Genomic DNA, 27,318 nt, shown 5'->3' on the forward strand with positions numbered 1-27,318 from the left:
AAATCCAGCCCAGGTACCTTCTGAATTTCCACGCTTCTCAGGCGCTCTTCTAGTAGTCTATACTTCTCATCAGCATAATCCTCATCTTGAGGATACTCATCTTCCTCTTCTTCTTCTACCTGGCCATCTGAACCTTTATGGCTTCCCTGATTGTTCTTGACACTAAGATCATCTCCTTCTTCTTCCTCTTCCTCCTCTTTAGGAACTGTTTCTGCAGCCTTCTTGGGACGACCCTTGAATCTTCTTCCTAGGTTGATCACTCCTTTGGGCTTCTTGGTCTTTTTCTCCTTCTTAGTCAGAAGGGTTTTCAGCTCGTCTTGCCCCTTGGATAAGTTCAGGATCAGATCTTGAAATTGGGCATTCTGAGCTTGAAGGTCTTTGACTGATTGCTCGAGATTCATGATGCTGAAATAAACAGCGGGGAAGTAAGAAACCTGTGGCGGGAACCTGTGATGCAATGTTATGAATGCAGATGCAATATTTTCAAGGATCTCTAGAAATTTAGTTAGCGACGTCAAAAATGATTTGGTCGCTTCTTCGTTTGAAGAACTCTGATTTCTGGATGTTCTTTTAGGGGAATCAAGCTCACCATATCCAGTGGGTCATAACCTCTAATTCGGGAACTTCTGAATTTGAAGGTACATAGCTAGAGGAAAATAAATCCTCTTGCCCCTTGATAGATGTTAAGTCTCCGAATTGGAAGGTATGTGGCCAGAGGAAAATAAATCCTCTTGCCCCTTGATAGGACTTTAGTCCTTGATAAGGGTACCTGGAATTGTGCGCCCTAAATCCCTAAGATCCTTGAAAGGGTTAGTTAAATCATGTTATGCTTATGATGTCATGATGTCATGATGTTATGCGAATGCAGTTCGTTAGACTTGGTGCGAGATGGTAAGGACAAACAAATCCTTTCAACAAAACCTGCGAGGAAATAAAGGTTAGTAGTAAACACAAACACGTCACACAAGTCACACAATTTTTGGCTTAAGGCTTGCATGGAGTCTGATCAGGTGTCCTTCCCAAGGGTATTTCTATGGATAAGGAGATTTCAGCAACGGGTTCTACCAAGTGACTCAGAATTGTCAGCCTCCTCTAAAGCACCCTCGAACATGGTACATGCATACCACGCAATGATACTTTAGGAAGAAACCTATCTGAGCTGTAGTATCGGGTAGCGACCATAACTTGGCATGCACCAAGAATAGCCCTCCCACTACGTTCCTAAAAGTCAGGATGGGTTAAAGGTGACTAAAGGTCCTTGAGCTCCGACGCACCCAAAGATACATGCGTAAACCTCTCTTATGCAAAAGAGGTACACAATAACCAGTGGAGGCCTAACTCAAGCGCGAACTTCATTTTGACCAACCCCAAGCATGCACAAGGGGGGTCTCCATGACTATGCCGCTCCTAATCTTAAGTGTTCTTGAATCCGGGAATAGGATTCGTCCTTCAATTTTCCCAAAACAGCCCTGAAAAATAAAACAAGCAAAGCAAACAATAGAAAACATTTAAGTGAATCCTAAACTTTTAAGGTAACCCCTCTTTTATCGAATTTTTTCCCCAGCAGAGTCGCCAGTTCTGTAATACGGTGAACTGACTTTTTATTAATCGGAATGTCGCTGTAAGCAAGAGTCGCCACCGACTTTTATTTTATCCAAACAATATTCGGAAAGGCAATGCAAAGGGAAGGTGTAAGGCACCCTTTGCATCCATGGTTTTCCATGGGCTCTTAATTGCTTTGCTTGCTCGTTTGTTTAGAAAATGTAGATGAAAGAGATAGGGACTTTAGCTCGTAAATGAGCGTAGCCCTTTTGAAAAATTATGAGAAAGAATATAATGAAAGTTTGAGCATTGCAAGACAATTAGGGGGCAATTACCTTAAACTCAGATGATAGGTCTCTTTTTAGCCTTTCAGAATGAAAGGGTCTATCCTTGCCATAAGAGGGCAGGAAGCCTTTCGTTTGGAGGTTGAAGGGTCGTCGAAGCATCCTTTGCCATAAGACTGTCCCATGCCATAGAAGGGCAGGTAGTCTAGGGTAAGGATCAGAATAAGCCATTTTTCGTTAGGCAACCAGAAGATACCTCAGCCTTTTTCCGTAGGCAACATCCGAGGGTCGAGGTCATGTTAGTGTATCGAAGGCAGCATCATTTTTAGGGTCTCATAACCTTTATTCGAGGCAACATGGCTGAGGTATCTTCGAATTCGAGGGACGTGGCTTATTCTGCAAAAACACAAAGGCAACAGGCAACAAGGCAACAAGGCAGCAGAGAGGTTACCCAAAGGGTGCGTGTGTGCAACAATCACGTGATTATATTCAAATATTTATCTTTTAATTAGTCATTCTAATTCAATTAACGAGTTGCACTCCCTAAATTACTAACCACGCAGTTATAAAGTAATAAAGGGGAAGGGGACAATGAAACCAGCCGATCCCCAATGGGGTTTGACACAAGTACTAATAATAAAAGGCATAGAATAAAATGAGGTTTAGGGTTACCAATGACGTAGCTTTGGAAATTGATAAACCTGAAAAGGAGGAAGAACAAGAAGGCAAAGTACAGTGAGTGCATTATCGGTTCGAAGGCAAAATAACTAAACCTAAAATAAAGGATAAATATTGTAAGGCTAAATAAATAAATAAAGAAGAATAGATACTTAGCTTTGCATTTGATCTGATATGGTTAGCATGCGGAGGAGAGCCTCGAGGATTGACTCTGATCATCTGAGAATTGATAGAAAATATAATAGGAAGAAGTAAGTGTAGAAGGAATTCATTGACGGCGAGCATGAATAAAAGTAAAAGAAAATTTAAATAAGAAAAGGATAGAACTTAGCTTTTATTTTGACGTGGCGCGTAGTCGAAGTGCATTTGAAAAGTCAACCCTGAAAAAGACACAGAAAAAGCAATATTTTTTTTAGTGTATGGTTAGTTCTCGCAGACACTGATTCGGGCGTAAATTAAATGAAAAGAGAAAAGGATGTATTATATTATAACAAATAAAATTAAAATAATATCTTTCGTAAAAACCAATTAATATACTTCTAATATTTATTTATATTTCTCTATTATATATTTTTTTTTGGTGTTTTATGAAGATAACTAATTCAAAAAAAAAACGATTAAACAATATAATATTTTTTTAAAAAAAAATTGTCATTATATAAAAAGATAATTATATTGTACTTTTAGAGAAAAGAAAAAGAAAAAATTGTTTGAGAGAAAATTCTAATGGCTAGTCATGTTACACGTCCACCCATATGTTTCCATTCCTTTTTTGTTTGTTTTTTTTTTAATTAACCACATACAAGGCGACATGTGGCAAGGTATTAAAAAAAATAAAAACAAAATAATATATCTTTATGTACAACCATGAAACAGAGAGATTTCTTTTCTCTCTTCCTCACCTTCCTCTGCTAATGATAAACATTACCCCTTCTCATCAAACAGCAACATCATAAATGCAACCAAATCCCAAAGATCAATTCTTTTGCAAATTTAAACAAAACAACACATGAAATCAAAACACAAATAAAGGAAAGAGTTTACCGGATCGGCAACAGTGACGGCGGCGGCCGAGTTGGTGTTCGAAGGTTGACCGCGTGATGGTTGCAGGTGACGGCATCGGCGTCGAGAGCGTGAATCTCGCGGTGGTGTGATTTGAACTGGTGCGCAGTTGGTATCAGAGGAGGGATGACGGTCGTGCTTGCTTGCTGCGGCGTGATGAGTCTCGGATTCCTCTCCTTTTTTCTTTTTCGATTCGGTCTCTGTTGGTGTTGTTGCACATCTGATGACTTTCTTACATCATGATTTCCCTGCGTTGTGGTTGAATTTTTGATCGTCCGATAAAGCACAGAGTGTGATTCTGATGGTTGCGTCGTGTTTACGCAGAACCTCGGCAATATTCTTCGGATCCCACTTCTCTCCACCTGAAAACATAAACATAGTTACTGCATATTTTTATTCTTATAAATACTGTGTTGTTGTTAGGACATTGTTTCCCTGTTCGTGCTGTTAGAATGTTATTGATTTGGTTTAAGAATTGGTGACAAGGTTGTGATAAGAATGGTGATGAAGATGGTATGGTTTATGATTGAATGATCGGTGTACAGGCTTATTGTCGTTTATGTGAAACAGAGGTTTTGATTTGTAGTCAAGAAACAACGGTTTGACGGAAAACGTATAAGGGTTTGTTGTGTACATAAAGTAGGAAAATTGTGTGTTATTGGTATCAAACAAAGTTTACTACATGAATCAAAATAAGGGTTAGTTGAGTGGTTTTTGTACGTGAGGGAGAGGTTGGAGAAAAAATAAATAAGGGTTCGTATCAGGGATTCCAAAAATTGTCCCCCCCCCCCCCTAAGGGTTTATTGTTAGCCTATTTATAACAAAAACTCTAGGTTTTTTTAATGTCCTATTTGGGCTTTATAAAAATGGACAAATGGACCTTGAAAATTCTTTTGGCATTTGCACCTCACCTAAAAAAAATATAACAAAACTAGATAGTATGAATTAGTAATACTATCTTTTTAAAATTCAATTCAAATTGAATAAAATTTTAAATTTTAAAAAGATTAGTAAAATACGTATAAGTTATTATTAACTGAATAAAAATGCGCATGATGAACACATATACTTTTTGAATGAATGCAAAGATATGTTAATATCTTAATGGAAAGATGTGCATGAATGCAAAGTTTCAGTCAGTAGAAGTAAAATCAGGAGGGCAAATTTGGGGGTATGACAGCTATCATAACATGATGAATGGCAAAGCAGAATCAAGGAGACAAAAGAAGATTCAATGCAAATTCAAACAAAAATATGAAAATAAAGCTTTAAGAATGCATCAATGGCGTGTATGATTCGATCAAGAAATGCAGCGGAAATTGAGCAGGATCAACCTACTCTGATACCATCTAAGAAATGTGATTGGGCCTAACTCAACCCTACACCATATTAAGAAATGTGGTTGGGCCTAACTCTTCCCTACAAAACCGGCTTGTAGGGTGAGTATTTCCCCCACTTATAAGCACATGTTCATGTCATATATTATCCGATGTGGGACTCTTAACATGTTAAGAAATGTGGTTAGGCCTAACTCAACCCTACACCATGTTAAGAAATGTGGTTGGGCCTAACTCATCCCTACAAAACCGCCTCGTAGGGTGAGGATTGCCCCCACTTATAAGCACATGTTCATGTCATATATTATCCGATGTGGGACTCTTAACACATCCCCTCACGCCCAGGACTTAGACAACTAAAGCATGGAAATAAATGGTGGGTGGCCCGATAGCGGAAACCTGATAGCTGGTGGCCCACCGAATCTTAAACGAGGCTCTGATACCATCTAAGCAAATCAAAATCTCCATTGGAGATGAGCAGAGAAAGTACAAACGAAAGAGAGAGGAAGAAGAAGCTTTTGCATTGAATGAATGACCATAAGTTAGTTACAAAGTTGGTTATATAGTCTAACCATAATCTAACTAACAAATGGAAAGAAATCACATGTGGTAACGTGTATGCTATGGATGTGGATCCTCAGTCTTCACATGCAACATCGAGAGTGTATTTCCAGGTTCATGCAACTTGAAATTCTCATCAATAGTTGGTTTTGCTAATATCAACCTTAGTTAAAGATTTTACTGATAAGTTAAAACAAAATTTATTCTGCATTTATTTCATAAGATGCTTTAGGCGAATAAGCGAACCAAAGACGATAGCGGAAGCGTAGTCTGTATCGTTATCATATCCATTCATTTAGAACTCAAATCTTTACTCTCTTTGTTCATTTGAATCGCAAGTCTTCCTCATCTTCGAAGTACAGTACTCTTCATATTCGGTTTTTATTTCTTTTTTCTACATTAGGGATCTTAGAATGCATCCAAAACATATTTGGAAAAGATACCATGCATAAAATATGGATTACATAACATCAAAAACAGGTTTCAGACTTAAAAAATTAGTTTTTGATAAAAATAAGTGTACAGTTCGACATGTACAGAGTATAGGTCGACACATGTACTGAGCATGTAGCTTTTGTTTGCATGAATCGACACATACAACATTTTAGGTTGACACATACTGAAGAAATTACTCCTATGTGTCGACACATTCTATTTTCAGGTCAACACATGTGCTGCAATTTTAAAACCTGTAGCTTCTGTTTTAATATGTCGGCATATAACCTGATACATGTCGACACATGCATTAATACAAGTAGACACATCACTTACATGTGTCAACACATGCTGCTATTTTTCAAAAAAAAAAAAGCATTCTTTTTCACATTTTTAAGTTTCCCTTTTTCCTCCAACTTGCACCACTATAAATACATCATACACGCATCATTTTTAATTTGATGAAACTATAAACACATACTAAGATTTCTCATCATATTCAACCTTTATGCATACACACAAACAAACAATACATAATCAACCTTTAATTTATGTTGGTTGTAACCTAAGATTGGATAGAGAATCATAGGGGGTTTCATCGGAAAAACTGTCAGGGTTTTTACTCTAAGATCAAGGTGTTGATTTGGGGGGTTTTTGACAAGCGTCACAAATGGATTCGGCCGAGTGAAAGACTTTAAATAACGGGATGTTCTTGCAAAGGAGTAGTGTGAGACGATGAATCAATTGGTAATCTTGGGTGACAAAAATTTTCTATTTGGATTTGACTTAGTGAAAGCTTTGAAGAACGGTGTTGGTTTCTTGCAAAGCAGTAGCGCAAGACGGTGAATCAATTTGTGTTTGTTGGGTGACTTGATCAATCTCAAATCAAGGGAAGAAATGTGTAAGGATCAACATCAAATATAAAGTTTGTAAGGTTAGATTTTTTCACATCTCTTGTAAACAATTTTTTGCATAATAAGATTGATATCTCAATTCCAAATTGGAATTGGGGGCAAACAAAGCCGTAGCGAGGATGATCAGTGAATTTCCTAAACAAGTTCTCGTGTCCTCTCTCTCTCTCTCACATTTAAATTTCCCTTATCAAATTGTTAAACATATTGATTGAGCGATTTATTCGTAGTAAATTTTTGGAAATTGTTTTGAATATTATTGAGTTGTTGATTGTCTTACAATCAATTAAATTGTAAGAGGATTTTGATATCAACAAACTTAAAGGAAATCTCTGAAAAATCAATCACGCACAAAGTATTCGATAATTTGACACTTCAACTTTTTGTGTTTAAATTGATTGGGAATTTGATTGCTTTGTGCTTATTAAAACTGTTAATTTGAGAATTTAAGTGTTAAGGAAAATTGTATCATTGTTATACCATATACACGGTTGTGTATATCTGAGATTCCAATAGCCGGTTCGGTTTAGAGGACTGTTAATTTGATCTTAATGAATCTCCAATTTAATGGCAATTATGTTGGATGCTAATTACTTTGAATGATCATTATAGTGGGTGGTAAGAACTTTTAAATTATATTAAATGACTTGTTAATTCTTAATGGTAAAATCAAGTATATAAATAACCTTTGGTCCCTAAGCTTGCTCTCATATCAATTTTAGGATTCAGGATATACACCATCTATATATAAGAGAGTAAAATTTTGGATGTTTTAAGTGTATCAGTTGAATGAAAAAGAAAATAAGAATCGTGATTTAGAAGATAAAAGTGCGCAACATATAAAAAAGGAGCACGGTGATCTAAAGTAGCTTGCAATATCAACAAAATCCTAAGAAATCTATTGTAACAAATTGTAACAACCATTTAAAGTTCAGTTACAATAGTTAGTTATAATTATATGTGATTAGGCATAGATAACTTATGATGTACTCCACTTAAAATTAGTATAAAGATGGATTATAGTTTGTAAGTTGATGCTTAAGAAATACAGAGCTATTTTCTCTTATTTTCTCTTGTTTTTCAATTTCTCAATATGGTATCACCAGCCTTTCAATTTGAGCATTCCTTCATTTCCGCTTCGTGGTTCCAAGAACTTCCACCATTTCATTTTTTATTCATCCTAGTTATGGAACTTCATCACTCATTGTTTATTCTAATCTCAATGATTCAAATTATCATTCTCGGACTTGTTCAATGCAATATGTTTGATTCTTTGTATTGTGCATGGAATCGATGCAACATGCATGTGCATTTTAGAGTCTCAATTCTACATTCGAATTAATTTATCAATCCATTATGTTGATACTAGTTGTTATGCCAAGAAGGTTTTCCTCATCATATGTAGATCAAATATGCAAACAATGCTTCCACAAGTGCTAATGATCAAGATATGAATGATTCTTATCAAACCAATGATGCAAAGTTAAGCTCACCTTTATGACTATAAAGCAACATGAATAGCTCATGCATCTACTTCAAAAGTCTATTCTCAATCAACAATCATTTGCTTATTCCAATCAGGTTCATTCCTCCATACCACTTGGTCATTCATCAATTAGTAAGAAAGGTACTAGCTTCTCTTATTTAATATCATGTCAAAACTTATCTATGGGTTCTTTGATCATTAATTCAAGTGCAAGTGATCATATGTGTGGATCACTTTAATGGTTTCATTATTACAATAAAATCACTCTTATTCAAGTAAAACTGCATATTGGCCATTATGCAATAGCTAGACATGTTGGAACCCATTAAATTTTCTTTTGAACTTATTTCGACTAATGTGTTATATGGGTCATCTGTTTCTTTAAATTTGCTTTATGTCTCAAAATTGTGTCAGACACATTACTACAAAAAGCACTTTTCTTAACAATTTCTTATCACTATTACATAATCAACCGAAGTAATATATGTTCATTAGGCGCCTTCCATTTTTTTTAATTTTTTAAATCAAATATGATCACAGTCAAACATACCAACCATTGTTATATGTGATGAGTGACACGCTTCGAATTCCAACACCAATAATTACCATTGTTATATGTGATGAGTGACACGCTTCGAATTCCAACACCAATAATTTTATGTTTTTTCATTAGAACAAATGGTGTGCTCTCTAAATTTCTATTTTTAAATAAAAAACTTTCTCTCACCACAGTCCAAATTAACAACTATGGAGAAGTATCACGACAATTCACCTCGATTCATTTTTATAACCGTTGTGAAATATGTTTACCTATCAAAGCTAACTTATATCACTCATAACAAACTATGTTTATAGGAAACCTTTCATAACTTAAAATTTTCCCTAGGTCTTTTAGTATTTTCATTCGTTTCATTTAGCATTCATTGTTAATAAAAGGTGGTTCAAGGTTAACATTTCATGGCAACACATGTTTCTATTTCAAAACTATATTTTAATTCAAGACCATCATTCAATTTTACCACTTCAATCTCATTCAATTTCATGTTATCATTCAGTTTCATTTTTGCATTTAATTTCATTTCATCATTCATTTTCAAAATCCTCAATCGAGTTTAAAACAAAAGACCAAAGCTAAAGAAAATAATAAGCAAACCAATTTGATTTAAGATTACAAGTTCACTTGGGTTCTTGATCTATTCAGATGCAACAAGAACATAAATTTGAGAGAATCCAGATTATGGTGTCCATTATAATGCGATGCAAATGTTTGCTTCTCCATGTTTTGGGTAGAAAACAATGTTTTTCATTTGAATGCGACTAAATACCATTCATTAAAATCGACCAACCAATAAACATGTACTACCCAAAACTACGTATTTATGAATTTGTTTATTTTTGTGCCGATTGTGTTGATTATGCCTTTGTTGTTGATTATGTCATTGTTATTGGCGGTGCCATTGTTATTGATGACATTGTTGCTGTTGATTCCATTGTTGTTAATGATACCAATTTTGTTGTTGATGCTAATATTGTTGTTGATTGATGTTTGTGTTGGTGTCTTGATGTTGAAATAAATAATATACATGCTTGTGTGATTGATGTTTGTGTCTGTGTCTTGATGTTGATTATTTTATATACTGATAGATGGCATTTTCTTCATCTAGTAGTGACAAAGCTGCTTATACAAATGAAACAATTACAAATGATTCTCAATCTGTTGTCGGAAAATAGAAAGAAAAAAACAAAGAGGGGCCACTATGATGAATAATTTATTAAAATTTATCATGTCGGGTGTTAAATTTCTAGTCGAGTTTAGTCTCATTTATACGATACATGATGGTCCTCATTCTTGGCGTTTTAAGATTTATATTATGTTCCTTGGACGTAGCAAAGTCAACAATGTGACAAATGATTAGAAAGATGTAACAATAACAATGAAAGAGAGAATATCGATATTACTTTATATAAATACTAATACATAATTATTAATGTAAATTTGTAGTTGACTTTTGAGTTTACCGATGATTCTAAGTTGAAAAAAAAAGTGGATCACCTATGTTGTTACGTCTTGGAGGGGTTTTAAGTCACATATTACGTGTGGCTACATTAGGGAGCATAAGCCTAATCTTGAGCTTCCGTGGATGAGATGTACTTCTCTTTTCAAGAAGTTTTAGAAAAAGCTTGTGAGGTCTCGTAGTTCTGATGAGTTCATGGTTAGTACTAGTTGTAGTTTTTGGTAATTGTATGCTTATGCTTTATAGATACAACCATGCAAGTTAATGTTTTTCCTGTATGTTTAAAACAAGTTTAAAGTGAAGTAGGACAGGTGAGCAAGGAAAAAAACAAATATCCCCAAAGATTGTCTCGTGGGGAATACAAGAAACTTGAGAAAACAATGATTGCTGAAAAAAGACAACAACTAGGAGATGAGGACTCCATGAACCTTGATCGGGAACCATCTCCATCATTACGACGTGATAAGTGTAATATGGATTGACAAAGACCAAATGGAGACAACACTTCATATGCTTCAAGATTAATCAATACAAAAATTATAGTGTAGGACTTGTTGTGCGTATGTTATGTGTTATTTAAATTGTTTTGGTAATTAACAATGTATGTCTTATGATGTTGTGTATGATTTGTTGGTTATTACAGCCCGTAAAGATTCATATGTTCCCGAATCACGACATGATATATTAGTAGAAGCAATCTGAACAAAAGAGCATGGTGGGTGTGTCTGTGGTATCGGAGATGGCATCGGCCTGGAAATATGGCTTGGTCCATCTAGAAAAAGCACTAGACATGTGCAAAAAGAAACAATAGAAGAGTTTGATGAAGAAACGAAAAAAACAATAAGGGGGGTTGGATTGGGTTTTTAAAACAAATTAAAGGTTTGACACGTTTGGTTATCCTGGTTTGTTTGAACTCAAACTACTTCAGTCCACCCTGCCAAGGTGATTTTGCCTCTTTCTTACGAGGTCTTAATCCACTAAATCAAAATTTTGATTACAATGACACGAAGACAACCGTCAACGTCTTCTCGAGATCAAATCACAATCCGGTTTGCTCAAGGAACAACAATTACAAAATAATTCTTTAGTGTTTACAAAATTGCTTCTAGTAAGTAGTATCACAACTGTGATGTATACACGAAATTATAGCACAATAATAAGAATGTATGAATACTTTACGAGCGCTCTAATCGTATTCACATGCGTGAGTGTTTCAAATTCTTCATCATTGTCTTCTTTATATAAAGTGAGCTTGCAGAGTCGCTGAGAGACATGATGACTTATTTTGGAATGTTGATAAAATGAGAATTGAATGTTCTTTCCAAACATATATAGAGATTTTGTTTGTAGTATTGATGTTCCAACCGTTAATTTTTTATCCTGTATTAATGATTGTAACGTAAAGAGCATATTCTGATTATCAGAGTATTGAATGCAGCTTTGGTGGTTGAAGCACTTTCTGTATTAGAACTTGAGGATTGTCTTGTTTGTCTTCAGAACTTCTTGTTCTTATAAACTTCCTTCAGAATCTTCAGAACTTCTTGTTCTTATAACTTCTCTCAACGTTTAGATCTACTTATTCTTGTAAACCTTTCTCAATGCATCCTTCTGCTTCTGAGAAATCACTTTCTAAACCATTTTCTTTTTCTTGTAAGTTTCTCTCAATGCAGCCTTCTGCTTCTGAGAAATCACTGTTATCTACTTCAGAACTTCTGCAATGTAAAACATAGGATTAGAGTGCATATTAGTTCTTATTTAAATTTATGTGTTTTTATCAACAGAACTCTTTCAAAGATGTAGAACCAAACTATGTTCTAACATTTGAGAGGAATATGTATAATCAGAAGAAACAATTTGAAGAGATGTAAGAAGTGGAGCGGGAAACTCACAGAAAAGAATAGGAATAAATAAAAGAGTTATATGCGGTATGTGAGAATATTGTGATATATGAATTGTATGATATATATTATGTTGATTCTGTTTTGTGTTCCTGTTATTTTTATGATGTAGATAATCAATGGAACCATCCCAAAATGTACACATTAATACGATGATGATCAATTTCCTGAAAGAACTGTTGTGCATGGTGCAAGCACAAAAGTAAGTTGTTGAGCCGCCTCCACCGGTAACAAGATCTATAACGGGTCATTGGCTCCTTCTGAAGGATCATATACCAAAATATTATGTTACCTTATGGGCAAGGAAGACGAAATAATTTCTCTTGCGTTAGAACATGATTTAAAGTTGGAGTGATTCTATATCTATCCTAAAGATTTAAAGGATGTGATCATTGGAAATCGGTGGCTGGACATAGGATTACTACAAGTTTGATGCACATAGGTAAATAAAATTTAGTATCTCATAATGGTATATTCATTGTTTTGAATAGAACTAATTTCTCACTTGTTTTTTGAATTTTGTTTAACCCTTTAGGTACATTCAACGAGTTTGTATAGAATTAAATAAATCAGATACTTATGGATTCTTGAATCCAGATGATATCCGATTTATAAATAATTCTCCAAAAAACATTGAAGCATACTTAACATCACAGATAGAATAGGGACAAGACTATTACTTAGCACAATTTCTCAATGCGTGAGTAATTTTAAAATTATAGTTTCTCTATTATACTTAGTTTCCATGTTTCTCTATATACGATTGTATTATTCATCCAGTGATCATTTTCAATTGATTATCATATATCTTCGAACGAATATGGTAACTACATTGGGTTCTTTATGTTATCCCATTGAGAACTTATGATGAAACAAATTATTACTAGGTAACTTTATGTTTTTGACACTTTTAGTAATTTTTTCTTTGACTTTGCAATTATCTTAACGTGTAATATTTTTATAAAATTTTCAATATACGGTGTTGTGGAGAGACATTATATAAATAACAACTCTAGAAAAAAACTTGCATTTTGTGAGCCCAAGGTAAGTTGATTACTTGTGACATTCACTTTTGGAATATCATACATTATATTCATGAAATATGTGGTTAGATATTCATAAATCTTTAAATTTGTAGACTAGAAGACAAGCAGAGGGATACGAGTGTGGTTATTATGTAATGAAACATGTGTTAAACGTTGTCTCTGTCGACATTATTGATTAATGGGATCAGGTATATATTATGTCATAAAATGTACTTTACAATAACATATTAATGATAAAAGTAATTTACTATTATCATTCAAATCACGTGATATTCAATTTTCTTCAATTTTTATGTAGACGATTAATGACATGACACCTTTCTTTTCCGATGACTTAGACGATATCCGGAGACGTTAGACATTTATTTTCAAGAAAACGATCAATACGACTTTTCAATCTACCATCACTACTGAACAAGCTGAATTTCTTGACTTTGCAAGGCACGTCCACCAACCCTATATCATTTATGAATCCCGAGAATTCCTCCCACTCCATATGATTTCCCACTTCTGACCTACCTTTCCTCTCTCCACCGTTTTTTACCGCATTGAAGTCTCCACCTATCAACCACTCGCCATCTTTGAACCTATCCTTCAAAACCAGTAAGCGGATCCACAATACTCTTTTCAAATTTAAAGAGAAGGGTGAATACATGTTGCAAATATAATACATTTTCTCTTTCCACTTGACTTTAACACCAAGATACCATGCACCCCTAAATCTGCAAATAAAATCCAATGTTCTAGAATTCCACAGAATAACGAGACCTCCTGACAATCCCTCTGAATCTGAAACATAAAAATCAACCCCCTCTTCTCTCCAAAAACTTCTAGCAGCTAAAATTGGACACGAATTCATTTTCGTTTCCTGTAACAAGAAAACGCCATTCTTCCCTTTTGCTAATAATATGATGGATGTGCCTTCTCTTGACAAAACTACAACCCCCCTAATGTTGAACGAGCCAATAATCATTGAGAAAATATTGGTCGCTCCTCCCCTCCTTCCTTAGACGCCATAGATGAAACTTCCAAATCCTAAATCTTCTTTTTGAACAAACTGTCAGGCTGCGAAGATACCACTTCTAATTTGCCAATTGATTTCCATGACAATTCCCCCTCCATGACGTAACGAAACAACATGTTTGTTATTAGATTTGAGGATATCTGATTCCTCCAATTGTTCTCCATGATACAATTATATTATCCCTCTGGTTGAACATGTAGGAACAAAGAATTGAGAGATGGGGTCTGATAAAGCAGAAGGAGACCCTCTGAAAGTTCCCTAACTCTTAACAAATGCGTCTCCTTTTTATTCTCCAACCTTTTAGGCCTAACCTTGGGCTTCTTCCCTGGCCCTACAAAAGCAGTTATTTTTTTAAAATAAAGTAACTTCTTTTTATTTTTCCATATCTCACCTCTACTTGGTAACCTCAATAATCTGGTCCCATCTGAAGGAACGGAAGTAGAAACTTTTGTACCACTTGATGTAGACGCACCGCCTTTACCATAATAAGCTCTGTTGACACGTAAAGTTTGGCTTGTATTGATGCTTCTTTCTCTACTATCCTCCATATTCTTAGCCTGTTCCACTGTTTCATCAAAGGAAGCGTGAGTCTCTAACCTACCCGCCTGCCTTGATGTGACCTCTGTCTGAAGAAAAGGTTGGGAACAGACTTTACCCTTCTTCTTAGCCTTGGCCTTAGACTCCCTTTTTCTTGAACCCGTCGTGGAATACCCTTCAATTAAACTCCAAAATAATCCTTTCTACACACCAATATAAACTCCTCTCCGTCTATCGCCACCTTCAAGTTTTCAACCAAAGTGAAAGATGATGATACCCTTACCATCAACCTAGCGATGTCCATACAAGTTTTGTTTGCTGTGTTTTCATTTAAACAAATGAATAACCAAAACGAATTGGCCAAAGAAAAAAGAAGTCCAAACACCAAGCGTGGCATGGCACTCCAAAGAATCGGATCCATATCACCCTCTCCTTATCAATATCAGATATTTTCCATGGTCTAATCTCCTTAAACCACTATTTCTACCAAGTAGAACCTTATCTAATCATATCACTGATATAACCATCTTCCAAATCCTCTAACAAGCACAAGTTAGCACCCAAAGGTGTAGCTCTAACGGAAAAAACACCTTCCACCTCGAAGTGAGATTAAATGTTGTACGATGAGCCGGGAAACAAAACTACTTCCATAAAAGTCTTCTGAAGATTGGCCTTAACTTCTTCATTAGAAACGAAATTAAAAAGACGGTAAACCCCCTGCAAAAGTATTCTTTCTTCTCCTTTGAGACCACATCCGCAAAGTAACGTCCTTCACAAACACCCACGTTAGCATCCACCTCTGTCCTCGCCCTCTTATAATCTGCAGCGTATGTAACCCCATACTTTCGACCATCCCTCCCCCCTGAACACCAGCACCCCCAACACCTCTCCTTCTCTCAAATCTTGAGATGTTAGCGTGGATCTTTTTTGCATCAATCAAGATATTATCCAACCAAACCGCTAAAATTCTTGCGTCCTCCACATCCACAAAACGGGCAAAACCATACCTCTTTCCAAACTTATTCTTTCTTGGTGGAATCACCACCTCTCCATGACACCTGAATAAATCGAAAATATCTGAAGCTCAGATTCTATCAGGAAAGGCAAAGAAAAAGATAGAAATAATCACCTTATCAGCCCCTACTTTGCACCCTCCGTTGAACAGAAAACTGTCCCACCTTGGTCCGACTGACCGGAAAATCTTCCTCTTGGCTGTCTTCCACTCCATAGCGCGGTTCTTTACGTGTTCATTTTAGAGTCTCCACTTTTTCAATCCTATGTTTGAATTTTATTTCAATTTCTTAACTAAAAAAATCATATTAATCATATTAGTCTTTCACTTCTTCAAATTGTAGGTTAGTTTTTTTTTTTTTTAAATCTAATTAGCACTAAATAAATTAAAAAAATTAATTGTTAAATTCCTCACTAAAAGATAAAAAGAAATAATGTTGTTCGGTTTGAACAATTAAGAAATAGATATGATAATTTTTTAAGATAAGAGATCAAAATAGACTCTAGTGTCAATATACAAAATTAAAAAGGATATTAAACCATATTTTATTAAAAATATTTTACACATATCATAAACTTTTCATTTTGACAAAATAACGTCCCATAAATTTTAGAATTCGAGTGTGTTTTTGAAATTTTTATTTTCTAGTTTTCAAAATTATTGAATTCATCGACAAACACAATTATGGGTGGAAATTGGTCAAGCCAATAACAGAGGCCTATAGGCTAGCCTATATATGCTCAGGCCAGGCCACAATTTTTTTTTTAAATAGAGAAGGTCCAGGCTTTTTTATAAGCCTATATAATTAAAAGGCTAGGCCTCAGACCTTAAACAAAGTCTTTTAAGCCTACCACACCGATCTATTTAAATAAATATGAATAATTTTTTATTATCATTATATTATATTTTGTACTTTGAATTAAAATAAATAAATAAAACTTATTATCTTGAAAACCTTGTGAAAATAAGATGTAAACACGTGATGAATATTATTTTCATAAGTTCTCTTAAACAAATAGCCTCACAAAATTAATGTTAATAGGTAAGTTAAAATAATCAATGCAAACAAATTTTTATTCTCTTGCTTTTTTAGTTAGTTAGTCTATTTAAATATTATTTTAAATACTTGTTTACATATGTCTAAAATAAATAGCCTTTTATGTAGGCCAACAGGCTAACCAAGCCTTCGAATATGCCAGACTCAGGCTTAAAAATAAGCTTACAACAAGCTACATGTCAGACTTAGATTTCAGTTTTTTTGACAGATCAGACTCAGACTTGGCAAAATCTAGCTCAACCCACCCTATTTCCACCCTAAATACAATGAACATAAACACTTAACTAATTCAAATTAAATTTAATATGTAAAAGAAAAAACACCAAATAAATAAATTGTGAATAATTAGCAATGTCAATCAAATACAACTAATTTCATAGATCCCACGAATTACTTACTTCTTTATTAGGCTGAAGTATGCACACTATAGTCTCCTCAAATATTGTGACAAACCACACTAGAACAAATAGCACAAACAAATCTAACCAATTTACCATCTTACTACTTATTAAATATCAAGATCATTTTTCTCATATCATCATCTTTTTGAAGTTGTGTGTTGATGAATTAAACATGTCATTCATGGTCATTTAAAGGACAACAAAACAGAGCACTGACCACCTTTTTATAGGTCGTCATTGTAACATTCTTCTAACCCACAATTTATATTCTCAATATAATACGAATTAAATCATTTAAATAGCCAACATGTGTCACTTTCATAAAATTTCATAAATAACAAGTACTGTTTCGATTCTAAAAAATTATATAAATCTTACACTTTTTAACACAATAATAATAACGTCACTTTTCTCGCACCATAATTCATAGACAGAGGACATCTTTATTAAACTTCATAAAACTCATTCATACTTCGTCATTTATAATTCATAACTAAAACATCACAATACCGTGAAGACAAATCATCATATTAAAACAATTAAAGAAGAACATAATAGTTCCAAAAACACATGATCCCGACCCCGATGTTACATATCAGAGTAAGACTCCCTTATTCGAAATTAAACTCTTAAATGACCCTACGAAACTATCCTTCACTTCGGCAGACTACTCCTGATTAGCTGTGCGTTATCTATGTGGAGACAACATTCAAACAGAAAGAGTGAGTATTTCATAATTTTTATATAAGATATAAGGAATAAATATAATTGTGGTATACAATTAATCACAATAACACATATACCAATACAAACGTATCATCATACTTCACATACTTACTCACACATGCACATTATCAACTATTCACAACATCATCATATAATTCAATCACACCCATCATTTAAATCATCATTAATTTACCTCACACATAATCAAGACATCACTCAATCATGCAATGTCATAAACAATGCAATGCAACACCATGTCAATAGGAGATGCTAAAATATGAAGGATAAAATATTTTTTTTCTATTAACGAGTCTATTTTGATTTACAATTTATCTGTTCTTTCTCCTTTAAGTAGATGACGGTTTTAATATGAAGAAAAATAATTGACTTGCATAGGTATTTTACTTTGGGGCGGTGCTTGGAGGGTTGAGATCCTCTCCATTTCTTAAAAGAAATGGAAGACTCCATTACTATAGTTTTGAGTAAATAAAATTAAATAAATGTCACATGTCATGAAAATACGTGCTATTTACATACAAAACTATAATAATGGAGAAAATGGAGAGAGAGAGAAAAATGGAGAGGATCCTCACCCGTGCTTGGAGGGGGCTGAGGTGTTGTTCTTAGCTCTTGTTTACATTGTTGGTTGTTGAGTTATTTCAATTTACTTAATTTCCATTTTGTTTTTTCGTGTCATTGTTCAGGTGTATTGCTGGTATATTTTTCAAAAAAAATGAAAATGTTAGGTTTTAGTTTTTTTTTATAAGCAAAGGGATATATTACTAAGCACTAGGGGTGCTTAATCCAAGAGTATAAGAAAAATAAAAACAGTTCCACATGGAAACAACCACCCAAAAATCAAAGGACCAACACCTCAATTAAGAAACGGTCTCGGATCGACACACAAATCCGGCCAAGAACAACTAGCTTTCTCCTTAAAAAAAATTAAAAAACCATTCCAAAGAGATGAAGTTGATTAATCCTACCCCATCAAAGGAAGACAAAGTAATATCCTTAAAAATGATTGCATTCCTACAATTCCAAACAACCCAGCAAAAAATCAAACCAAAGAACCTACCTATTTCCAAATGGAAAGAAGACTTACAAATCGAGTCTAATGAAGAAAGCCGCTCCAAAATTGTTTCGATCAACGGCGCCTCATCTATACCAAGCCAACTATACAAATCGGTCCACCAAGTTCTAACAACAATGAAGAAAAAGATGTTCTAAATCCTCATCAACCCGATTACATAAAGGACACTTCAACACGTGCGCCGCTACTAAAATTCCACGCTTTGCCAACTCCGCTTTCGTAGGAAGTCTATTCCAAATCAATCTCCAACCGAAAAGATGAATTCTACTAAGAACCTTAGTCTTCCATAAACAAGAGAATAGAGAAGAGAAAGAATTCTCCAACAGAGGGTGCGGTAACTCAAACAACAAAATGGTATCATAAGCGTTACTCACCGTGAAACCGGAAGGATTTCTCCACCACACAAAAGTGTCATCAACCAAACGACAAGGTTGAAACGGAGCAAGAAAAATTACTAAATGATTCAATTGCGTCGCGGCTGCCCTATCCTCAGTGTCGCAAAAAATACCAAGATTCCAACTCCAAATTTCACCATTCCAACTTCCCATATCCGTCACCTTCGAATGGGGCGCTTCAGACAAAGAAAGCAACTCCCGGAACAAAATACCAAGAGGCATTGTTCCTAACCAAGCATCAAACCAATATTAAAAAATAAGACCGGTTCCAAGTTTGCAAGAGATAGATTAATTAAACCAAATTTATGTTTAGGAAACATATTATTAGAGTTGTTTAGGAAACATATTTATGTTTAAATTGTTTGTTTAATCTCTTTATATTCTTAAAAAATATATAATTTAATTATTACACCCTCCATTTTTTATTATAAGTCGTTTTGAAAAAAAATTGTATTTTAATATAAGTCGCTTTACAATTCCAATGAATAATTAATGTTATTTTTCCTATTATATCCTTAAATATTTATTATTCTCTCTCCTTTCAATTATATAAAATTATGTTAGAAATATTTGACGAGATCGAAACTTTGCAAAGTTAAATCTTTGGGTAAAACTTGTGGAAACAAATAACTGCAATATATTTGATATGTTTTATAAGCTAATGAAGTTAGCTTTAGTCTTGTCAGTTACAACTGCAAGCATGAAACAAGTTTTTTCAACTATAAAGTTTGTGAAAAGTCAGGTATGTAATAAAATAAGAGATTAAATGACCGTCTTGTAACTTTTATAGAAAAAAAATGATCTTGTGTCAATTAACAATAATATTATTTTAGCTAAATTTCAAAAAATAGATGATATACCACTTTCACTGTAAATGTGTTAACAATATTATTTCTTATTAATTTAATTCATTGTTTCTTTCATTTTTAGCCACACCATTATACAATCTCTGGATCCGCCCCTGGGCGTAACGCTGAAGCCACGGTTTGGCCACGGAAATCCAACTGTGGAGTATGTGGTCGTGGCCTAAAGTAAAGTCCACGGTTTTTTGGTATAGACCACGCCTTTTTTACACCCGTGGCTTTTTTAGGCCACGGTTTAGGTAGCTTGATTAAGGCCGCGGTTTGTATTTGCCATGACTGCAAAACTGTGGCTATATGGTAAAGCCACAGTTTCATTTTAACGTTTACGATACAGTATTAGTTCAAGATATAGCCACAGTTTGGTTATGACCACCCTTTAAAACCGTTGTTATATGTTATGCTTTCTAAACCATTTATCTAGCCACGGTTTATTTCTGTATCATTACATAAATATGTCATTTATATATATATATATATATATATATATATATATATATATATATATATATATATATATATATATATATATATATATATATATTATAAAATTAACAATAATATTGATGATTAGAATTTAATTAATTACAAGCAAATTAACATTAAGGTCAAAAGTAAGTTTTTTTGTAGTGCCACTAATAATAGTTGGATACTAAGTTTTGACGTCATCCCAAATTTAAAATTCAAAACAACCATGAGATTCAAAACAAGAGCTAAATTAAACACAATTTTCTCTCCAAGAGTCATCCCAAAATAACAAAAAAAATTCTAAGAACTAGCTAGATAATATAAAACACAACTATTCTTCTTGATCTTCTCCTTGTTCTTCTTCCACATCTTTGGCACAACCTTCTTCCACATCTTCGGCACAACAATTTCAGTGATAGAATGCAATCAACAATTTTTCCAGCAGATCCATTCTCTACACTCTCCTGCAAACAATGACCAAAACACTAGATCAACCATGCTAATCTAAAACCAAAACAAAAAGCTTAAATATAAAAAACAATATACAAGAGCTGCAACTTCTTCTGGTGTTTTCCACTTAGCCAATTGACCAAGACACCTCTGACCAGCCCACACACTTGTAAGAATAACCTGCAAAGTATGATTCAAAATATGAATACCTAGACAGCTAACCTTATAAACAACTCAGCAAAAACATGAACATTAAAAACAAACCTTAAGAAACAACTGCCCAGTCCTTGGATTGAAAATGAAAATGCCACCATTAATGGGTTTAGTTGTAAGATTTCCTTCAAAAGTCTTATGAATTGTAACCCGATATACATTGGTGTCATCAACAAACCGTATGATTTGGTTGCTGAATATTTCACCATAATTTTGAGAAGAAAAATATGGTTCAGTGGGCTCATAGATTTTGACATTACAATGAGTTGGACTGCTATGCTTATCAAAGAACTGACAGAAAAAACTTCCTTCAGTTTAGGTGCGTTGAATTACTGTGAGCTTGAATGGAAGCAGTTAAATAACATGTATATAGAAGACTAGTTACACTAATATAAACTGGACATAGTATACAACAATACATATTTGAAGAGAGTACAGTAATGAATGCATTGAAGTCGAACAATATGTAACAACATTTAAGTTTGCGTTCCAACAGTCACAACCCAAAATGATAACAAAGAGAGACACTTACCATTGAGGAGATCAGCGCCACTTGAATCTTTATGAACAATAACGCTAACGATTCCTTTCTTTCCACTAGTAAATACTTGGCTAAATACAGCAACAAGAAAACGAAATAAGGTTTTACGACTTCAAGTAAGAAACATGTTCCTATAGTCACAACCCAAAATGATAACAAAGAGGGACACTTACCATTGAGGAGATCAGCGCCACTTGATTCTTTATGAACAATAACGGTAACGATTCCTTTCTTTTCCACTAGTAAATACCTGGCTAAATACAGCAACAAGAAAACGAACTAAGGTTTTACGAATTCAAGTAAGAAACATAAAGCAAGTAGTTGAAATAATTTGAGAAATTAACCTTTTGTGTAGTAAGATGCTACTGAAAGCAAATGTTCCTTACTGTTGGTATCACACAAAAGAGAATTTTCTAAGTAAGCTTTATGAATGACATTTCAAAGAAGAAATTTGGTATCTATGACGAGGGCATAGACTAAATTTTAGCAACTCACATTTCCATTTCATCGAATGAAGAAATCCTTGTGCCTAAACGTACTTTTTTATCCAAGGAATTAGCCTTCTTTGAAGGCCATGAAGTTAGTTGTATCGGTAAAACATGCTCCAGTGAAGAGACCTGTTTAGGGGAGAGAACTGGCAAAAAGTTTAGAAGCATGCATTAATAGAGAAACAATAAGAACAGTATAAGCCTGCTTCATGTGACAAAACTGTTCTAAAATGCAGCCAATTTTATGTGCCAAAATCATAAACAGAAGAGTAAATGATCTAAGTCTAACATCGAAGATAAGTTGTAAAAATGGAAACAGATAATACATTGGCTAGTCTTCGTGAAATGCTGCACAAGAATAGAGCTTCTTTCAAGATTTAGTGAGTTCAGTGCCAAGCATCGAATAGCTCGGTAGTTTGCTACATTGAAACAAGACACCATTAGCATTACCAAGTTCAGTGCCAAAACTCAAAAGAATGCATAAAAACAAAATTATAATTTGAAAACATACCATACATATGAAACAGGGTCAGAGACAAAAAAGAAAACCAAATTGCTAGTGGGTGTCCAATAGTAATGCGATCAACAAGCATTCCCAATGCCATACCAATCATTGTAGCCACAATTTCTTGACTTCCTTCCTATTGATGTATGTTCACAAATCAAAATATTATCTATTTCTTATGCCCTACTAAATAAAAGACTTAATAATAATACTAATCTAAACAATTAATATTAATACAATTTATACCTTAGCAGATATATCTGCAGCATTATCCTGAAGAGCAAAATGTTGAGTCAAAGCTGCTCTAGTAGCTCCACTCGCAACCCCGGCTAGTTCAAAATCATGATTTAAGAGGCAAAATATTAAGGGCCTGTTTGAAACACTTCTATAAAACTGTTTTTTAGTTTTTAAAAATTAAAAATTTAAAAACTTGTTTTAATGTAATGTTTTCTAATACTGTATTTAAAAACTGTTTTTAATTTTCCTGTTTTTAAAACTAAAAAACAAAAACAGCTCCTACATGTTTTCCATTTTAGTTTTTCCATTTCGTATGATTGAAAACACGGGAATACTAGTACTTGTAATATTAAACCACTATCTTTTTCTCAATCAAGGCACACTCACAAATAATTTGCACACAATAATCATTTCTTCTATTTTTCTAAGTAGCAGGTAACGAATAATGTGGTGATTTTTTCATTGAACATTGTATTCCATTTTGTTCTTACAAATTCATATTGAGTGACTGAATTTAATGTTCATTTATACTTATATGCACTTTTAAACTTAATTCTTAATTATACTAAAATAGATTTCTAAAATCAATTGACCAAATTATTTTTAAAAAAAATAAGTATTTGAAAATTAGACCAACAAACACAATTTTTTAATTTTTATATTTTAAAAACAGTTTTTAAAAACTTAGTTTACCAAACAATTATTTTTATCATTCTCTTCTTAAAAACACTTTTACAAAATTGATTTATAAAACACATTTTAAAAATTGAAAAGCAAAAGTAATTCAAACAGGCCCTAAATTACTGACATGGAAACTAAGAGGAGTAAAAAACTTATAGAAATTAACTAATAAATCATGTAACTGATCTATTTTTGAACTTAAAGAAATGTTGGAACTTACTGAAAGATCTTGATATGCTCCCTAAGCAAACGATAAATACAAAAGCTGATGGAAACAATGGTGAAATGAGGTCCATAAGCATACCTGCAATCAGAAGAAAGTGAATAATGTTCTCTGATGTGAAGAAGAGAGAGAATGGGTTATAGATAAAAATGAATTTTTTTTAATCCCAATCCCCTTTTATGTTTATTTGTTTTAGTTTTTTGTTTTTTAAAAAAAAAAAATTATAAAACAAGGGAAAGAGGGAAACGAAAAGAAAAGAGGGAAAATATGGCGGGGCACTAAATTTTTGGACTTGGGTCACAGTTTTTAGTCAAAATTATAAGGCCGCGGTTTTTCTCTGCGGCTTAAAATATCCGCAGTTCTATAACCGTGACAATTGAAGTAAATGCCACAGTTTCATACTTCGAATTCAATATTTTATAATATAATTCTATGCTTTGATAACTATGGCCAAATCATATATGTGGCCACAGTTTCTGAGCTGTGGAAAATTTTAGCGTGGCCGTAGGCCAAAAATGTAGTAGTGTAAATAGATCTAAACTTAGTGTATCCATAAGACAACCATCTCCAAGATAGGAAAATGATATTGGAGCAAATCACATCATAGCAAAAAGAAGTCCCCTAAAAAATAATTGCATTCCTCATAAGCCAAATGTTCCAAATTATGGGCATCCAAATAATGTTGATCTTCACCCTATGATTAGCATTCTTCACTTTTTCTTGAATTAAACCAAAATCCAAGAATTCTTCCCCATTAAGCTCGTCCATATCACCCACCCAACAATACATATTTCTCCAAATCTCTTTCACCTACTACAATTAAAAAAGAGATGGGAGAAAATCTCCGAATGATTGCCACAAAAAACACAATCCAAATTATCCAAACTAGAAACTCCTCTTTTCATCAAAAGATCTTTGGATGACACTCTTTCAATGAAAAATCTCCAAGCAAAAACTTTCAACTTAGCAAGAATTCTAAGATCCCACATAACCTTTAGCAAATAAATTACATTTGGTGCCCAGACGAAGGATTTAGAAATGAAATTCTGGTAAGACAGAACTCATATGTCATATATGGATGTCATGACATCGGATCTGACATATAAAAATAGACAAGATAGGAATACAAATAACAGCGTAGAAAATAAATAACACACAAAATTGTTCACCCAATTCGGTATACAACAATACCTACTCTGGGGGCTATCGAGCTAGGGATGAAGTCCACTATTAGCAGTATCAATTCAAAGCTAAACTCCCCCGTTTACAACTTATTACTTAATCACTATCCAATGACCCTTCTACCTAGGTTCTCCCTAGATATGGAATATCTCCATTCCACTCCCAATCATAGCAATGATGTCTAGCAATCAACACCTCAGCCACTGCATCAACAGCCTTTCACCAACATTCCAAGCACATATACAAAGTTAACTTGAAGTTCCTTACGAGCTTTCTCCAAGAACAAAACTTCACTCATTGCTTCACAACTTTTGAGTGAGTAAAACAAACCTCTTACCTACAGGCTTCGAGGCACAAATTAGTGACCATCCCACAAACCGGGTGGTTCACTTACATGGCTAACCCTAAAAACTACATCTTGCCAATACTCAGCTAGCTTACTAAAACTAGGTTACAAAGGTTTTTATTTATAACCTATTCTCAATTGGACTTGGGCTTACAAATTGCAGCACTCCTTGCTGTTACAAATCAGCAGATAACTTTTGCTACAATCAAGGTCTTTTAATCATAAGTTTCCTAATTTATCTCCTAAATTAGAAACTGCTGAATCTTCAATCTTCTGATATGATTCTTCAATATTCTGACTTGATTCTGTTGACCTTTAAATTTGCGCCACATAGGATTACATAATATTCACAGAGTATTCTGTACCTGTTGAGAAACAAACGGAATCTTCATTCTGGTTCTGCAGGCGCGATGTCATGGTTGAAGTCATGACAGTCCATATAACATCTTGCTTGTACCTGTTTTGTTCTTTTATATTTGCAAGACTACACATTGTATTATATTTTTGCAACTATTATGTTTTAGACAAACATAGATGCCAATTAGTCAATAAAAGCACCAACAATCTCCCCATTTGGCATATTTTGGCTAAAACTATACATTCATTAAAAATGCAGCAAAATATAAATGTTCAGCTTTCAAGATAACAAGGAAGAACAGAATTTTACATTCTCAGAATTGGGCTTCAATCAACATCTTCTATTCTTCAGGTCTTTAACCACATCATAACATCTTCAGTCTGCAACAAAATCCTTTGTTTCTTTTTATAGTAGCAAAATCAGAAGATGATATTCCTCTCCCCCCCCCCCTTTTAGACATAATATGACAAAGAATGGTCCAATGTCATAATATGTTGTGGAACACATTCATGCAACACTGATGTACATGAGGAAGATGATGGAAGAAGGTCTTTGTCTTGGAGGACCAATGGTGGCATACGAGAACCCTTACTCAGTCTTGAACTAGAAACCAAATCCTAGCTTAGAGCCTGAGAGAGGACTTGAGTAAAACTGTCCACCAGTCCTAGTAACTCAGAATACAAATCACAACTGTGTTCATAACTCATATCACAAATCACAACGAAAATGGTTCCTATACTGAAGGCTGTATATGATGGAACATCTTTGTTGTTATTGCAGAAAAACCCATGGTAGAGACCACCAACATCCCCAACCCATATTTTTCTTTTTCTGGATAGGTTTTGGTAAAGCAACCCATCACAATACCAAACCCAGACACGACTCATAAGGATACACACGAATGACATATTGAGGGAGTTTGATTTCCGTAATCTGTGGAGACGCCATTATATAGCCATTGGAGATTATAGGAAATAACGATGGTCTTTGGTCTTGTTCAACGGTCAAACAGTTAATTAGGAAACAGTTCCAAAAGAAATTACTCTTTCCAAAGCATTTTTTGACTGTTATTCTGATAGGAGTTATCTTAAAATACCAGTGCATGCATAGTCATTTATTGTACTTTACACCGACCACTGGTGTGTAGATAAACTTCAAGACAGATTCCTTGTTTCACTTAGAAGATTCAATGTCTTTAAACATGTCATGACATCCTATCAGACATTGTCACTCATCTAATCACTTGTAAATATTTTTGGAGCAAAC

At 34.1% G+C, this 27,318-nt stretch overlaps 1 protein-coding gene across 1 annotated transcript; it reads right to left on the bottom strand.

Annotated features, from left to right (window-relative positions):
* Positions 1 to 21,932: 21,932 nt before the first annotated feature.
* On the bottom strand, positions 21,933 to 24,269 carry LOC131636249 (protein root UVB sensitive 3-like). Its single transcript, XM_058906883.1, has 7 exons — positions 24,164 to 24,269; positions 23,272 to 23,354; positions 23,032 to 23,161; positions 22,847 to 22,939; positions 22,593 to 22,649; positions 22,377 to 22,454; positions 21,933 to 22,286 (listed from the first exon to the last, which is right to left on the bottom strand). Exons 1-7 carry the CDS (start codon positions 24,243 to 24,245, stop codon positions 21,988 to 21,990), a joined length of 822 nt encoding a protein of 273 aa, XP_058762866.1. The 5' UTR covers positions 24,246 to 24,269; the 3' UTR covers positions 21,933 to 21,987.
* Between the last annotated feature and the right edge of the window lie 3,049 nt (positions 24,270 to 27,318).

This window comes from Vicia villosa, unplaced genomic scaffold (genome assembly GCF_029867415.1).
Source record: "Vicia villosa cultivar HV-30 ecotype Madison, WI unplaced genomic scaffold, Vvil1.0 ctg.001678F_1_1, whole genome shotgun sequence".
NCBI lineage: Eukaryota > Viridiplantae > Streptophyta > Magnoliopsida > Fabales > Fabaceae > Vicia > Vicia villosa.